The sequence below is a fragment of the Triturus cristatus genome, chromosome 6, assembly GCF_964204655.1.
Source record: "Triturus cristatus chromosome 6, aTriCri1.1, whole genome shotgun sequence".
In the NCBI taxonomy this organism is placed as follows: domain Eukaryota; kingdom Metazoa; phylum Chordata; class Amphibia; order Caudata; family Salamandridae; genus Triturus; species Triturus cristatus.
Genome location: NC_140589.1, coordinates 31,202,206 through 31,219,489, shown reverse-complemented (window position 1 = coordinate 31,219,489; position 17,284 = coordinate 31,202,206). Strand labels below are relative to the sequence as shown.

Sequence of the window (17,284 nt, the reverse complement as noted above, 5' to 3'; positions counted from 1 at the left end):
GTAAATTCCCCAGGGTGCAGGCACCACAGATCTTCATGTGGGGGTCGTCAGAGCACCCCAGGTCCGCAGGATTATGCCCGATATTTGGCTTGGCCGGCAGAGCCCATTTAAAGTGCGGCCATCTTGCAGCCGGCTAAGCCACGCCCCCCCCCAAAGGTTGATTCACAAAGTTATTGACAAGTTAATGGGAAGCTGCTGCAACTCTAGGAACTTTGGGGACCTTCTCATCTAATAAACTAAGACAGTACCAGGGTGCGGATGGTGGATACTCACACCATGGAATAACACAGGTCTACCTTATTGGTTATAACCCTTTAAAATGTATCTTTGAATTTTTCCTTTTGCAATATCGTTGCAGTACCCAGACTAAGAGGATTGTTAGACATCTTTGGAGAGTTATCTTTGAATATACCCTCCCTGTTGGGGATAGACATACATATAATTTATAGAGATGGGATTCATCCTTCGTCGTTGAGGGAGGAGGGCTTTCCAGTTTTTCTTTAATGTGATAGTAGGAGATGTCTTTATGGGCTCTGATTTGATGCATTCAAAATCTCAGAATTTTATAGCTTGTTGGTATAGGTTGGAAGTATGCAATTCCTGCTTATATTATTACTATATTCTATGCTTGATTGATAAATATACCTATAAATAATTATCATACAAACAATATAACCTCATGTTCTCCTAGCAGTGAGATTCCAAGTGTTTGGAAATCTGCTGCTAGTACAGGTTCTTGCTGCATTAGGGAGTGACAGAATCTTGGTATTCAGTTAATTTGCTATCCATAAAACTGAAGCTAGAGGTGCATGTTAACATTCAATATTGTAGAGGCATATGCAGCAGTAATTAATATTCTGGATGTGTATACTAGTAGCTACTACTCTTGAGTTGTACCATTATTAATACTCTGGGGACTGTATAAAGAGTTTAATTTCTTGAGGTCTGTCTTGTTTGAGGGAGGTAATATTGGAGAGTCTGATACTAATGAATCCTCTGGAGGGGTGTGGCACTAGTAATTTTGCGGTCTGCACTTCTAACTATTGCTATGGACAGCCTTCACTACACTCTACTAATACTATCTATGGGAGGTGGTGCAATTAGTTGTGCACTCACCTGGTCCCAACCGCAGAAACAACATTGGAGCCGATGCTGGAATTTCTATTCCTCTCAGATCTGCAAAAGATCAACAGAGCAAACTCCTTAGATCATGCCCAGCATCTGGGGGAAGTGGGGTAAAATAAGATGAGAGAAACTTGCAGTATTTGATCTGCTCAGCTGCGGTGCGACAATGTGTAACTGGAAGCGTCATTTCTGAGATCTTCTACATTTGTGAGGTAGATGTGCATTGGAACAGAACCTCTGTTATTGCAATGACGCAATGCACCAGAAAGAGAAACATAGTTTACCACGCAGCCACTACCACGACCTGCCTTTATAATGCAGTAACCATCCCGATTCCAATGTTACCATGAGTTCCTTTACCCCACAAGTCATTACAATGACTTGCTTTATGGGGCACATTGTTGGTTTGCTGTTGGATTCTAATCCAACACATCCCATATTATTGAGTAGATTGGATTTGGAATAGTAAATTATACTATTCCAAAGCTTGCACCCCCTCCCAAGGCAAGTTGTTGTAGTGACTTGCGTGGTAAAGGAGCATGCGGTAACGTTGCAGTCGGGGTAGTGACTGTGTTCTACAGGCATATGTGTTAAATACATGTGGGATTCCATTATACAATCCACTGGAAATAACACAAAGTACTCCGTGAAAATGCACCACCTTACCGTGCCAATAAGGTCTGCAAAGCAGGCAGCACACGACCCCTAAGAAGCACTTACGCTCTCCTCCTTGTCCCACTCCTGCTAAAAAAGAAATCCACTCAATCCTGCTCCTTCTCCGGAAATGCCCCCAACATCTGGAATTCCCTCCCCAAAGACCTACAATGCAAACCTTACCACACCAGCTTTAAAAAAATCTCAAATTTCACCTCCTCAATAAATATTGGAGGTCTCTACCTCCGCCTTAAACTCGCTCTTCCATATCTTATAGGTATTTCAACTCTTCTCCCCTAATATCTGTTTACATGATATGTATAAACTCAAGCCTTTTGTTATTCTCTGTCTTAACAGCTGTTTATCCTATAATGATGTTGTAAATATTGTAATTTATTTTTACCATATGTATCTCAGTCTTGTAAAGCACTCTGATGTTTTTGTTATTCATTGATGCTGTAATTTGTCTCTTACCATAACTAGCTCTTTTATTTTATTTTTTTAATTTTTTAAAATTTTATTTACTTGAATTTTATATAGCGCTGACTAGACCCGGAGGTATCAGAGCGCTTTACATGAGGAGAGAGTTACATATTTTACAAGTTACACATTGTTACAGAAGGTACGTCAATTACAAGTTACATCCGTTGGTTCAAGGCGTGTAGAGGGTAAGGGGGTAATGTAATTGGGCGACAGGGAGAGAGATTAAGTGGAGAATTGGCACAAGGAAAAACAGAGCAAGGAGGGGGAGGGAGCTTCAGGGGAGGGAGGAAAGGAATGGGGAGGCAAGCAAAGAATGAAGGAGGGAAGGGGTGAGGGGGGAGGAGACACAGCGAGGAGATGAGGAAGTAACCGTGTCTGATGTCCGGCTGGGTGGGAGACGGCTCCCTGCGGTAAAGGGATCATTCCCAGTATTCCATTTAGTGTGATTCCCTTGTCACAGTGGACTCTCTCAGCGAGGTCGCTGAGACTCCAGGGCATAGATGCTGGATCCCTCCCCAACAAGGGGAGAGGAATGCTTTGAACAAGGGCATACTAGAGGGGGCCATAATAGGAAGTCGGGCTGGTAGGGTAGACATCCATTGGTTTAAGGCGTGTAGAAGGGTAAGGGGATAATGTAAAAGGGCGACGGGGAGGGAGATTGAGCAGAGCATAGGCACGAGGATAAACAAAGCAGGTAGGGGGAAAGAGATTCAGGGGAGAGAGGGAAAGGAATAGGGGAGGCAAGCAAAGAATGAAGGAGGGAAGAGGTGGGGAGGGGCTAGGCGACACAGCGAGGAGATGAGGAAGTCCAGGCTAGACCCGGAGGTATCAGAGCGCTTTACATGAGGATTAAGCGTGTTCCAGCGTTAAATCAATTGCAGTTATATTACAGTTAGATCCATTGCTAGTACATTCAATCAACATAGAAAAACAAGATGAGGAAGAAAATAATGTCTGATGTCCAGTCGGCCCCTCTGCTCACCTTTGGGGACCACACATGGCGTAGACCTGAAATCGCCTGACCGGCGCCATTTTGAAGATAGGCGACATCACCCAGTATGTGATATTGGGCAAACATAGCAGGGACCAGGAGTGTGAGTATTAGTAAAGTGAATGACCACACCAAGATGGCCACCGTAGCTTGTGAAGGGAGTAGGCCCATTCCTATTTCCATGCTCAGCAGATCCTCAGATCAGGGAAGGGGGCGCCATCTTCAGGATCGGTGTTAGGAGGACGACATGATAGTCTGATTATAGCAACAGCAACAGGCCATAGACATACAAAATGGGCGCTCACAAATGCAAACTGTTATCAGGGGATCACCCCCTGCTGAATGTCTCTGAGTCCAGTGACCGACCCCTGGACCTTCCACGGACCAGTAGCCAGATACTGTGAGAGACTATGGGGTCAGTAGTTCTCCAGCCACATTGAGGTTCAATAACAGAGCAGTAAGAGAGACGGCGGTCCGCTCAAACATACAAACAGCTCTATCATGTAAAGCGCTCTGATACCCCTGGGTCCAGCCAGCGCTATATAAAACCTCTAAATAAATAAATAAATAAAATGAAGATTGATCCCGTCCGAGTGCAGCGATTCCTCCCTGAGTGCGGCAAGTCCAACCTGAGTGAAGAGACTACACAGTTGTAAAGATAATACTCATATGTGTCTTTGGGCCCGATTCACAGAACTAACTTAAGACAAAATCCTAAACTTACTACCATTTTGGTATTCACAGAAGGCACTAACTCATTTTGGTATTCACAGAAGGCACATACTCATTTCGGTATTCACAGAAGTTAGGACTCCTAACTTTAGGACTCCTAAATGCATTCTGTGAATACCGAAAGCCTTAAAATTAGGATTTTTCTCAGTTTAGTAGTAGTATAGTTAGGACTCCTAACTTTAGGACTCCTAAATGCCTTCTGTGAATACCGAAAGTCTTAAAATTAGGATTTTTCTCAATTTAGTAGTAGTAAACTTAGGACTCCTAACTTTAGGACTCCTAAATGCTTTCTGGGAATACCGAAAGCCTTAAAATTAGGATTTTTCTCAGTTTAGTAGTAGTAAAGTTAGGAGTCCTAACTTTAGGACTCCTAAACTGAGAAAAATCCTAATTTTAAGACTTTCGGTATTCACAGAAGGCATTTAGGAGTCCTAAAGTTAGGACTCCTAACTTCTGTGAATACCGAAGTGAGTAAGTTTCTTCTGTGAATACCAAAATGAGTAAGTGCCTTCTGTGAATACCAAAATGGTAGTAAGTTTAGGATTTTGTCTTAAGTTAGTTCTGTGAATTGGGCCCTTTGTGAATATCGAAATAGTAGTAATCTAAGGGGCGTATTTACAAGGGAGTGGCAGAGCGTGGCATTTGCAAGGTTTTTTAAATGCTAATTCCTAACTATAACGTGTGTGAAACCTATGTTTTTTTCAGTGAATATATATATATTCACTGAAAAAACCATAGGTTTCACACATGTTATAGTTAGCGGAAATTTTACTGATAAAAAACCAGTGAAATTCCCCCGTTATAGTTAGTGCAGGCAACTATAACTCACGCGACCGCAATCCTCTGCTGATGCTAATACTGTATTTAGACACTTATTTGCCCATGTCTTCTTCCATACATTTTTAGCTATACATATATTACAAATATTATTTTTTCATAAAGACACATATGTCATCAGCAGAAGATTGCGGTCGCGTGAGTTATAGTTGCCTGCACTAACTATAACGGGGGAATTTCACTGGTTTTTTATCAGTAAAATTTCCGCTAACTATAACATGTGTGAAACCTATGGTTTTTTCAGTGAATTTGCAAGGTTTTTTAAATGCTAATTCCTAACTATAACGTGTGTGAAACCTATGGTTTTTTCAGTGAATTTGTACGTTTTTTTAAATGCTAAGTTACTTTACGCCATTCGTGGCGTGCGCGCCCACTTAACGCAGTTCGTTCCGTGCACGCACGGTGCGCTTCGCGCACCGTGCGCGCACAGTAAGCACGCGGTGCTTACTGTGCTTACGGTGCTTATAAGCCATGCACAAATGGTGCCCTTCGGGCACCATTTGCACACGGGGTGGAGAGAGTGTGGCTAATTTTTTCTTTTATTATTTTTTTTAAAAATATTGTGGTTTTTCACATTATAGATAAGACCTGCACATTTGGTGGCCTAGGCCACCAAAAGCACAGGGGGTGGGGAAAGTGTGGATAGTGTTTCTTTTTTTACATTTTTTACCGTACGCGTACGGTAAGCGTAATCGGCGAAATTAGCGAAAAAATAAAAATGGCATTTTTGGCCTTGGGGGGTCTTGGGGGACTCCCTCAACATGGCTATGTGTGTGTGAGCTGTCAAAACAGCTCCTTTACATGTGTATTGGTTTTATTTAACAACCTAACTCTCAGTGCGAGAGAGAAAATGGCGGCCGCAGCTTCCTGGTTTCGGCCAATTCGAATGTTTACTAAGATCTAAGAGCCAATCAAAATCGCGCTCGCGCACGCCACCGTACGCGTACGGTAAGCTTACGGTAAGCGTACCGTAAGCTGGCTCAGATATATATATTGATTTAAAGGCTATTTTCTCAGAATCTACTGAACAGATTTACACCAAACCTACAAAAGGCACTTCCTTGACCTGAGGACTACCTCTCTGCCAAATTTCAAGTAATTCTGTTCAGCCGTTCGGGCTGTAGCCCTGTCTAAAGGTCCTATGGAAAAATGCATGGGAAAAACGCGTTTTGGGACCCCCCTTTTATCTCAGCCCCCGCTTGACGAATCCTCCCAAGACTTTCAGGGTAGGAGCGGAGCGTAGCGCCCCACCTATTTTGAGAAATTCGCGAGGATTCGTCAACCGGCGCCAAAGTTATTCAAAATAGAATGTTGCGGATTTCCTATGGAAAAGGGGTCCTAACTATAACTACCTACTGGCGACCACCAGTAGGTAATATATATATATATATATATATATATATATATATATATATATATATATATATATATATATAAACTCCTCAAGTCCCCATATACGTAGGAAACACTCGGACACCCAGTTTACACGTAGATAATGTATTCGGCAAGTCAGGACGACGCGTTTCAACTTTACGGCTTGATCACGCTCGTATAATGTTTAAATACACCACTTTGTGAATTATAGAAAACGGACTTCTCTTGCAAACAGAAAGTAAATAATCGCAACTGTCGCAGCCATTTTGGAATATCACGTAACTCTCTAAGCATCTAGTAATGTTCAAAAATTCAATACAAATCATGCTTTGATTCCCAGTGGGCAATATAAATTAAAAAATTACCACATAAATGGTTCATAGCACATTGAAATCGCTCTAGTTTATGCGAAATTGATAACCGCATTACGTCCTTCATATGTCCTAATACATTTATGTACTGCACAAAATCAATTCAAATATAAATTTATAAGTGCATAAAAGTTCGTAATGGGTAATATTATAATAAAACATCCAATATTCCAATGCGCAATGCATATAACACGTTGATTGGCTAAGACGGATGACCATCGTTGTTACAAGCTGTATTATAGGCTCTACCTCTTTATGCCTGAATTGATATATTTCAACATAATACATAAGTATATAATATTCAAAACCTTTCAGCGAATGTCATCGCTTGCTTAAAGTATCCTGCGCCTATGTACAACTGCAAGGTTCACCATCAATTAAGCCCAAGTGGGCTAATCATATTTTACAAAATATTTATGTGCATATAAACAACGAATCATTTATGGAAAAAACGTCCATAATTTCATGATATTATCCATGAATCCAATGTTTCTTCATTAAGCTACAGAATTTCCACCAGTTGCAAAAGAAGTGCCTGTAATAAAACAAAATTAAAATCATGAAACACACACATATGCTGACCTTTATATTCAATTTATTGTGCAAATGAATTGCCAATTCTTCACTTAAATTCAACCCCTATTTTTAACATTTAAAATAAATTAAAATTATACATTTAATAATCGTTTTAAAGTAAATATACGTATATATTACATTTTATATATGTATGTTTAATTGTTTTAATTAAATGCATTTATTATATTTGTTAAAATGTACATTACAGTTAAATTTTTTTTAAGTAAATTTCATTATTTAATTTATTTGAATGTTAATGTTAATGTTAATAAGATTTATAAAAGCGCACAAATACCCTGAGGTGTCTCGGCGCAAGGAAATACAAGCCGCAAGCTAGCACCTAGTACTGAAAAAGCCAGGTTTTTAATTGCTTTCTAAAGCCAATCAGGGAACTGATTTTCCTAAGTTCCAAAGGCTGAGCGTTCCACAGTTTTGATGCGCCGTAATAGAAGCTCCGGCCTCCCCAGTGGGCTGTACGAATTCTAGGTACCAGCAGTAGTCTTGCCCCCATCGACCGAAGGTGTCTGGTCGGTTGGTACCATGCGAAGAGCTTCTGAAGAAATGAAGGACCTATGTGGTGCAAGGCCTTATAAACAATGCACAGGGCCTTGAATTTTATACGCTGAAGCACCAGGAGCCAGTGCAAATTACGGATGTTGTTGAAAACTGAACAGTGTCTCGGAACATTAAGCAAAAGACGTGCTTTATGCATTCTTTTTTATATATAAAAAACGATATTGTGTACATCGATATTTTTTACATCGATATTATTTGTTCGATATTTTTGTACTTTAAATTCTAATGATCGGATGTCTATATTTTTGACATCAATATTTATGTGTCGATATTTGTGTATGGAGATATTTTTGAAATCGATATTATGTCAGTGATTATCTGAATGGCCGTATGATGGTTGTTATTTTATTTTTGACAATATACAACATTGATATATGTTGGAAGTATAGATGAATGATGGTCTGTGTATTGGTGTATGATGGTGGTTGTGTGGGTTTATAAGGGTGAACTCATGGTGGCTATTTGATGTAATGTGTATGAATATATACTGGTAGAAGTGAGCATAAGAATGTGTCAGTGTGGATGTTTGATCAGAGGGTTGTCGGTGTATATTAATGTCGACATATAATGGTTGTTGGTTCGTCATATATGGTGTTGTTAAAAATGGGTGTCTGTTAACTGAATTGCTATTTGACGGTGGGTGTTTTTCAATGTAAAATATTGGTTGTGTGGACGTATGATACAATTGATATTAAGGGGCCGATTCCGATCCGGGTCGGAAGGGCACCGAATGCGATACGGCCAGAAAAACTACGAGCCATCCGCGTGTTTTCTGCCAGACTCGTACAGCTGTACAAGCAGGCAAGTACGATGCGAGCTACGTAAAATTCACCGACCGAGTCGTTTCCGGTTCCAAACCGCTCCGCAAGTCTCGGTCAGAAGCTAACCGTGGCGTGCAATGGATGCGATTTACGACCGAGCCAGCACGATGCACGCGTCGGGCAGCTTGTGCGAGCCGGAGTGTCCAGCTCCCAAAACGTCCGGGTAGTTGCCTTTGGGGGTCCGCGTCGGACCCCTCCGTCACCCGCAGACTTACGACTCGGACACATGGGGAGACCCAAGGGTCCCCCCAACACAAGCATGTAAGGTGCGGATGGCACCAACGTGTACCCACTGTAGGGGGAGCCCTTGCGCGAGACGTACCCATTCTGTCAATGAGAGCCCATGTACGCGTCGTACGACCGGCTCCCATCGACTTCTATGGGAGTCCGACCGCACCAAGTCTGGCAGCATACGGCCGCATCGTACTCGCTCGATCGGACTGCAGGACTACGGCTCGGTTGGAAAACACTCCGCATCCGGCTCGGTTGGAGTGCTTTCCGACCCGGATTGGAATCGGCACCTGAGTATTGTAAGATCACATTTTATATTGTTTTGCGGGTATTATTTAATAATTAGAATCCCATTTCCATGTCCAATACTGCTTATGAATAATCTTCGATCCTTTATATTCTGCATTCAATTTCTACAGCATCTTGATTCGCAGTTTGCATGCCATGTAGTTATTAGTTATATCCAATAAGCACTGAGGATACGGAAAGATATGATCATCAAGGATTTGTTATTTTTTTAAGTAGGTTCTTAAGGCACTGCTTTTACTGTAGTTCTCAAATTGTTTATTTAGTGTTTTCGTGGAAAACTAAGCTTGACTCAACATCTCAGTTTTAACTGACAGTGTATTTTAAACCTTTGGTCACATGAAAACTATTTAAACTAAAGGGACTATATTTCTGCAGTTTTGCACACGGTATTGGATATCTTTTTTATGTGCTTTTATTGTAATTTATTATTGATGTGTCTGTCTTTTCAAGGTTATATTGCTGAATACATTTCTTTTGACTGACTGACTGACAGGTGTAATGTATGCTGAAAGTAGGAGTTAAGGTTGACTTAGCGCATGGGACAAACTTGGAGCGCAGGTGTGTGGAGGTCAATGCCAATCCTGCCTTCTCTACCTTACCAATGCACCTGCCCCTCTGAGAAGGGATCAAAGTTTGTAAAGTGGAACTAGGGTTGGGGGTCAAAGAGGTCAGGAGACAAAAGGAGGGATAAGCTATTTTGGTTGGTTGTCAGCTATTCGTACTGGCTGTCACTCCTCAAAAAGCCTCAGATTACATGCAATCGTGGAGCTGGAATCCACGTTGTTCAAGTAGGCAATAAGGTGTAACAAGTACGCCGGTGTACCAAGAGTCCCTGTCAGGAAATGAGCAATGATTGAAGGCCACTTCAGCACTGGGAAGGAAGTACCATGGTAGAGAACATGTAACTGAGAAATGATAGTCACAATGCAGGACACAGGTGAGCACTTGAGGAACTATGTTGAGTGTCAAGAAAGTAAAACAATTGACGCTGCTGGGCAATTTGCCCCTATACTTGTCGGATCTTACATATTTTCTGCCACAAACAACCCAGAAGTACACCTGATGTTTGATTCTGAGAGTTCTGGTGATCTCATTCCCTACTCCATTATGCCATACTACATCTTCTCCATGTGCCCTGCCTCCATGGATATTCATGTCCTAATCTATCTGGTGACCTGAAGGTGCAGCGAGGAACATATTAACATATAAGCCAACCTCTATCTTTCAACATTAGTAAGTTTTGGAGTATTTGTATAAATATGGTAGTGAGACATGTTGTATATGCTGTGATACAGGCATGAACGCATGGAATGCATGGTATGGAGGGTCCCAACAATTCAGTGCTACAAACGGTACATGGAACTAGCCAACTGGGTATGAAGAATTCCACTCAGTAATCAGTGATTTTAACATCGACCTCTGTCTCTCTCTTTCAGTGGGACCTCGTGTGCGGGAAGAAATGGCTCAGTAAGGCATCTTCTACCTTCTTCTTCATCGGTGTTACCGTGGGATCCATTTTCATTGGTAACTTGTCCGATAGGTACTGTAGGATGTATCCATTGTTTCATAATCTGTATTTCTATGTTCCTACATGGGTTAGCTGTTTTTGTATGTGCACTCTGTGATAAGTGTTGCATTTCTGACTCCTTCCCATCACAAACTCAGGGTCTTGGTCGCTAAGATCTCAGTAGATTGCACCTTAGGAGTTTATGGTTTGGTGACTGATGGGGAATGGACAGAGGTCTGCTTAAGGGAATTAAACAGGTAGACAGTTGTTCTACAGATGGTGGATACTGGCACACACTTCAGGCAGTAGTAGGTCAGTGAGATACAATAGGCTGTTGGTTTTGAACAATTCATAGATTTGGTGGTTCTATGTGAGTCCAAGGTAGGTTACTGAAGGTCTTGCTCACCCACATTGAATCAAGTGCAAAGACGAGCCAAAAACCATGAGTGATTCATCGCTCAATTAATACCATGTTAAATAAATAGATTCAATAATAAGTAGTTGTAACAATATACATAGCACTTTAAAGACTTTCTATTAGGACCTGTAAGCAAATAATGCCCTTGAAACTACATTGTGCACGTAGTTTCCGCAAACTCCAATTGGATGACATCTATAGAGTGCATCCTGCAGCACACATAGAAAGAGAAAATCTCCTCCATGGATTGTTTATGTGCAGGAAGGTGTCCCTTCCTGCACAAAAGCAATTGCTCCAACAATGCAGAGACCGATGGCGCCAGGCACCATATTGTGCAACGCAACTGACTAAAAGCACAGGAATGCACTGTATCTTAAAAATATAAAACTTGTGGCACTGCCCTATGCCAAAGCATTGTAAATGAGGCCCCTTCTTTAGGTGATCAGACATTACTAATGGATACTGTGTTGTTTCGGAAGATAAGCAGCTGCACAAATGACAGTCCTTTGATTCTCTTTCAAACCTTTCATCAAGGTGAGGAAACCACACTCGGTCTCAGAGAGCTCTCTTAGTGACGAATATGCCACAATGACCATTGTGTGCTAATTCAATGACTTGTTGTCTCAGACTCTCAGGAATTGCACTTCTCGAACCTTGTAATATAATGTCTTCCTGAATACCAGAAAGTTCCTCTCAGATTTTTTAACTTTTGATATTCAAAATCATCAATGAGAGGCTGAGTATGTTTCTTCCAGGATTGCTGTACAATATTGTCCTTGAGAGCAAGCATATCTTGATCAAAGCAAAGATATATTGCAGGAATGATTGACTTGACTATTAAGTTAATCTATGAGGCAGCCACTTTAGATGCTGTACTGTGACACTCAATGGCACTCATGAAAAATAGTCAGCAGGATTTTGATCTTTCCCTGGTCAATGCACAATAGTGTAAACATACTCCTGCAGTCGCAAACCCCCAGCACTCGATGTGAGGGGGCATCTTTGCTTTTGGATTTCAGTAAATGGTGAGCAATACCTGGTGATCAGTGCTGGATTCAAGCTAGCCTGGATGATATGGGGTAATACTCCCAAACATATCCCAGGATGCTTGTTTCTGGTCCAGGAAAGACCTGGCTTGGCTGTTCGGGCTGAATTGTTCCTATAAGGAACAGGGTCAAGACTGATTTGCATATCGTTGGGTCTAGACTGTGGTGGCGATGTGAGCTGAAGAATAATGGATTTAACGATTTAACTTAGATCTTTTGACTGAGGGTGAATGTGTGATTCATTCAGCATTCTGTCTATCTTTTGTTTGCGTAACACTTATAAAAAATCCAGGCACTCATTTACAGAGAATTGGAGTAGGTCAGCAATGCAAGTCCTTTTCCTGAGCTCCCCTATGCTAATTCAAAAGGGCCTGAAAGCACCACATTTACAAGATATGATGCATTCCTGTCCTTATAGCCAGCGCCAGCGCACAATTTGCAGCTGAGCACTAATGCAGGTACCCTGTGTTGTTGGCCTGATTAATACTATTCTGGAAGGGGCACCTTCCTGCAAAAACAATCATGAGAGGCCTTTTCCTCTGTCGTTTTATACTGCAGAAGGCAGCACATGTCTAAAGAGGTAATCCTGAGGCAGCGTTATTCATGGGTATTGCGCGGGAACACACACAGCAATACCCATGGAATGCTTTGTTTATACGGAGTAAGGCAATTTAGCGCTTTGCACTTCCTCCCCTTACTCCAAATCTATGAGGCCATTCAAAGATAAGTGGGGGACTTTGCATCGCCTCATAGAAATGATTAGGACGCCTCTTCCACCGGAGCATAAAAAAAATTGACTAACTGGCGGTGCAGTCCTCTTGTAAATGAGTCCTCTAATACCTAAATTGCTAAATAAATAGTCTGCAATAAATAGTCTGCATCATTGACTGATTGCAATGGCAGTAGTTCTATTAGAATTTTAATTTGCTGTGTCCTCACTCCCCCCTCCATCCTCATCTATAGGAAAGTCAAGAGGAGTGCCGCTGTGGAACTATGCCACTTGTTACAGACTACTTCTTTTCATGTGTTTCTACACAGATATGGCAGACGAACAATGCTCCTGGTGTCCTTGGTGGCCACATTGGTGTTCGGGATAGCGGCCACAGCTTCTGTCAATTACCTCATGCATGCAGTTTTCCGGTCTCTTTCTGGAGTCTCACTTTCTGGACTTTCGATCATAGCATTGGTTTTAGGTTAGTGAAGTTTTGATTACCTGTAGAATGTTTTATTTTACAAGTAATGTACTTACACTAGTTCAGTCTTAATCATATTAATCTTTGTGCAGCTGAGGTAAGTCTAATGTCTAAGACATGTATCCCAATGTCTAACTTATCAGACTCTTTAGCATTATATAGCAAGGGGTGGATGGGCCCCTTCCACATAAAGGATGTAGCTTCAACATGACACCTCACCCCCACCACATTGTGCATCATGTCTTCATTATTGTAGTTTTTAAGAAAGTAAAGCAATAGAAATGTTGATGGGTTGTAAGAAGTGGGACGAGGAAGACTGAGTTGAAGTCACAGTAATATTGGCAGGTAATCAAAACATCACCTCCTTGTTATCTTCCTTTCTCCGAGCACACAGCTAATGAGGGATATACCCAAAGTAGGCATACTCTTCTTTAATAAATGACCAAACCACTGTTAGCCAGAACATGCATGATTTTGCTTAGGTCATGAAAAAACAAAACAAGGTCTAAAAAGACAAAACCAATGAGAAACGTATAGCAGCCTAGTGTTACAGCATGAATGTCCAATAAGTAAACATTGATAAATGTGGTGGATACATCCAAGTGTAAGCCCTGCTCTCCAGATCTGCTGCAGGGAAGGTCTCTGCAAATCTAACCTGAGGACTAACTTGACCTTAGAGGAGCATCTCTCGATAGTTAGAGGACTTGGTAGTTTCACCATCAATTATCCAATGAGATAGCTGCTCTGAGTCTATACACAGTTGAGGCTTGCTACTCAAAAATTAACAGAGTGAATGGGACTGCCTGAATTCCGATGCAGGATTAATATAGACTATCACGGTTCTCCAAGCATCCAAAGCAATTAAAGACCAGCTGCTTGAGCTGCAATGAAAGAGCATCAGGAAACTCTGGTGGCCTCACTCGCTTACAAGGTGTAAGTCACAGAAATCTGTCCTCCGGCTTCAAAGGTGTGTCAAGAAGTCCACAAGAAGACCTTTAGAAAGAAGACCTATTTAAACTGCCAAGGCAAATTTACAGTCTTTTCAAGGCCATCCTCATATGTCTTCAGAACATTTCCAGAATCTTCCAGTCTGCATCCAAGATAGACACTTTTACTCCATAATCATTCCAATTCCCAAATCAACAAGAAGGAGCTTGCTATTTGATAGCTTCCTTCCCCTTGTTTCCACTACAGCACTACGGCACTACATAGCCTGAGAACTATCTCTCCTTGCTTTACAATACAGTTGCCAGCCTGCACATGACAGTTTCTTCACCTTGATCCAGATTTCCAGTGCTCGTCTAGAGCTCTAGACATGTGTCATTAGTTTTGCTTCTGTACTTCATGACTTCTTACTGCCATTCAGCTGTCAGGTCACTTCTGTATTGTCAATGAGTTTTTTTGTCTGTGGCTTTATCTTCCTCGCTGGGAGTCATTCTCACTGGTGATCCACAGTCTAAATCTGTACAGTGCAAAGTGTCTTATGGAGGAATTTGCTTATACCTCAGACAAGTGACGCTGACATTTAAGAAGACTTCCCTGTCGGGCCCTTGACAACAGCTGTCTTCTTCAAGATAAGTGGGTTCCAATAAAGAAATGAGATTGTAACATTGGGTACAAACCCTAATCCCTGCTTGGGAATTAATCAGTCCAGAAGTGTTCTTAAATGGGGGGTTGTAACATTGGGCATAAACCCTAATCCCTGTTTGAGAATTAATCAGTGCAGAAGAGTTCTTAAATGGGGGTTTGCTGATTAAAGAACACAATTACCTTTGGTGCTAGGTTGATATTATAGCCGTCAGGAATATATTAGTTGACAATTGGTGAGGGCTCTAATGCCTAGACATGACACACAACAACTCAATAGCCTAGAAGCAAATTCATCTATTTCTGATAGTATTCCTTAGCGTTGTCTAATATTCTGTGAAGGTTGTGATCTTTGAACCCCAAGGTTAGAGGCCCTGATGCCAAGGTTAAACTCTGTTGGTAACAGCGTAGGATCGCACTCAAAGGTGAGTGAAACTCTTGAACTTGAAGCATTATCTAAGGGAAGCCTAGCACTAAAAGGAAAAAATAGCATTTGATTAATGATGGTAGCAGTGTGAGAAATTGGGTTGGTTGATTGGGATGTGAGCCCTGGTCAAGCAACAGCCACAATCCCTTGCATGTTGAACCACAAAAAGTCACTAAATTAAACTGTGCTTAACTCTGGGTAGCTTGGCACCAAAAGCAGTCAGACTTAACTTAGAGGCAATATTTTAAAGTATTTATGCAGCATAGAAACAGTAATAAATTGAAAATACCCAAACCAATTGAGAATAGTACAGTACATTTTATAACATTTTTGACATCAAAACTGCAAAAATCCAATCTGCAGAAGCAGAGTTGTTAATTTGTAATGGTTTTAGTGAGATCCAGCAACTAAAAGATCAAAGTGCCAATCATGGACACATGGCCGCACGAGACTTAGTCAACGTTGAAAGTTAAGGTTCACCGTGGGTGAGCGTGGTTTGGACAGAAGAAGTGAATTGGGCCCGGTCAGCACTTACATTCGGACTTCTTCTAAATTCTTAAAGAAAGTTTAGTGGGGCAAGGTTGCAGGAGTGTCGGAGGACAGAGCGTCGTCGTTGGATGGTTGTGGAGTGAAGCCGCAGTAAAGATTTTTACCTTCAGACATAGTAGCCGAAATTAAAGTAAAAAATCTCCAGTCGGACAAGGCAGGGGGCTGTAGCAGGAGACAGTATCACGCGGTCAGATGCCCCTTTGGCGAAGGACTACTGAAACAGATTTGCTGCTGTGGAGAAGACCATAGCGGGATAAGCAGCAATGTCCATCCAACTGGCGAGGCAACTTGGGCAGATAGACGAGCGGGGGCCATATTACACGTCTGCACTGGCTTTGTGCACCCCAGGGCACTTTGGTATTACAGAAGGGAACACAGATGCATGTTCGTGCCCTTCTGTAATGCAGATAGCGCTGGCACACATAAAGCGCCAGTGCTATCTTCAGAAGGCATGCCCTAATTTGCATGGGGGTGTGCCCCATGCAAATGAGGGAATCCATTTGCCTCTGCATCCATGTTGTATTACAGAAGTGGACGCAGAGGCAAAGAAGCTCTCAGGAGGCACACTGACAGTGCCCCACCTAAAAGGTGGGCCCCCTGATGGCAGCCCTCTAGAGGGGGTAAAGGGGTCCCATGTACCCCACAGACATTCCCGTGCAGGTGGGTGCAGTCAATGGCTGCACCCACCTGCAAAGGGATTTCTAATCCCTTTTAAAAGTGCAGGTGGGTTGCCGCCTGCACTGTGAAAACACAGACTGAATTTAAAGCAGCTGCTCCATTTTTTACCTGGGGCAGCGCATTCACCATAATACGGCACATTTTCCAGGATTGCGCAGGATGCCCCTTTTGAAAGGTCTGTCCAGCACATTCTATGAAAATGCTCTACATCTGTAATATGGCCCCAGGTTGGTCCTGGTGTTCTTGTTCTCACAGCACATTTTGGCCAAATTTTGTTTAAGTCTTCAGTTTGAAAGTGGCCATCTGGGCACCTTTAGCACCACAACCAGGGGCGCCTATTCAGGCGTAAGTGGGCCTGTGCTCAAAACCGCCCCCCAAATCCTACCAGTGATGGCTCATTGAGGCACACCTAATTCCTCTATTGTATGACTGTCTGGGAAGAATTCATAAGTCTGTCAGCTACACTGAGTCATAGGGCAGGCTGCGGCACAATGGGCAGGAAAATACCGCATATGATGGACAGAATGCAGGGCAAATCAAACATTCACCACCAGTAAATAGATCTAAGTTAATTCCATTGTTCTTTTGCTCACCATGCAACCCCAGTTCAGACCTGACCATATGCAAATCAGTATTGACCCTGTGCCTCATGGGCACAGTCCAGTCCGAACTGCCAAGCCAGGTCCTCCCTGGACCGGAAACAAGCATCCTGGGACCAGTTTCGGGGCATCACCCCTCATCCATCCAGTGGCACAGTGAGCCTAGGACCCACGTCTGGGCTTACCTGGTGCACTTAGGG

General features: G+C 42.2%; 1 protein-coding gene across 1 annotated transcript in view; it reads left to right on the top strand.

Annotated features, from left to right (window-relative positions):
- The window catches only part of LOC146813687 (solute carrier family 22 member 7-like), a 217,197-nt gene that overhangs the window by 64,695 nt on the left and 135,218 nt on the right, over window positions 1-17,284 (top strand). The window contains exons 2-3 of the mRNA XM_085610180.1: window positions 10,517-10,620; window positions 13,090-13,244. Coding sequence (XP_085466306.1) covers window positions 10,517-10,620; window positions 13,090-13,244 — 259 coding nt within the window. The remainder of the gene's footprint in view (window positions 1-10,516; window positions 10,621-13,089; window positions 13,245-17,284) is intronic.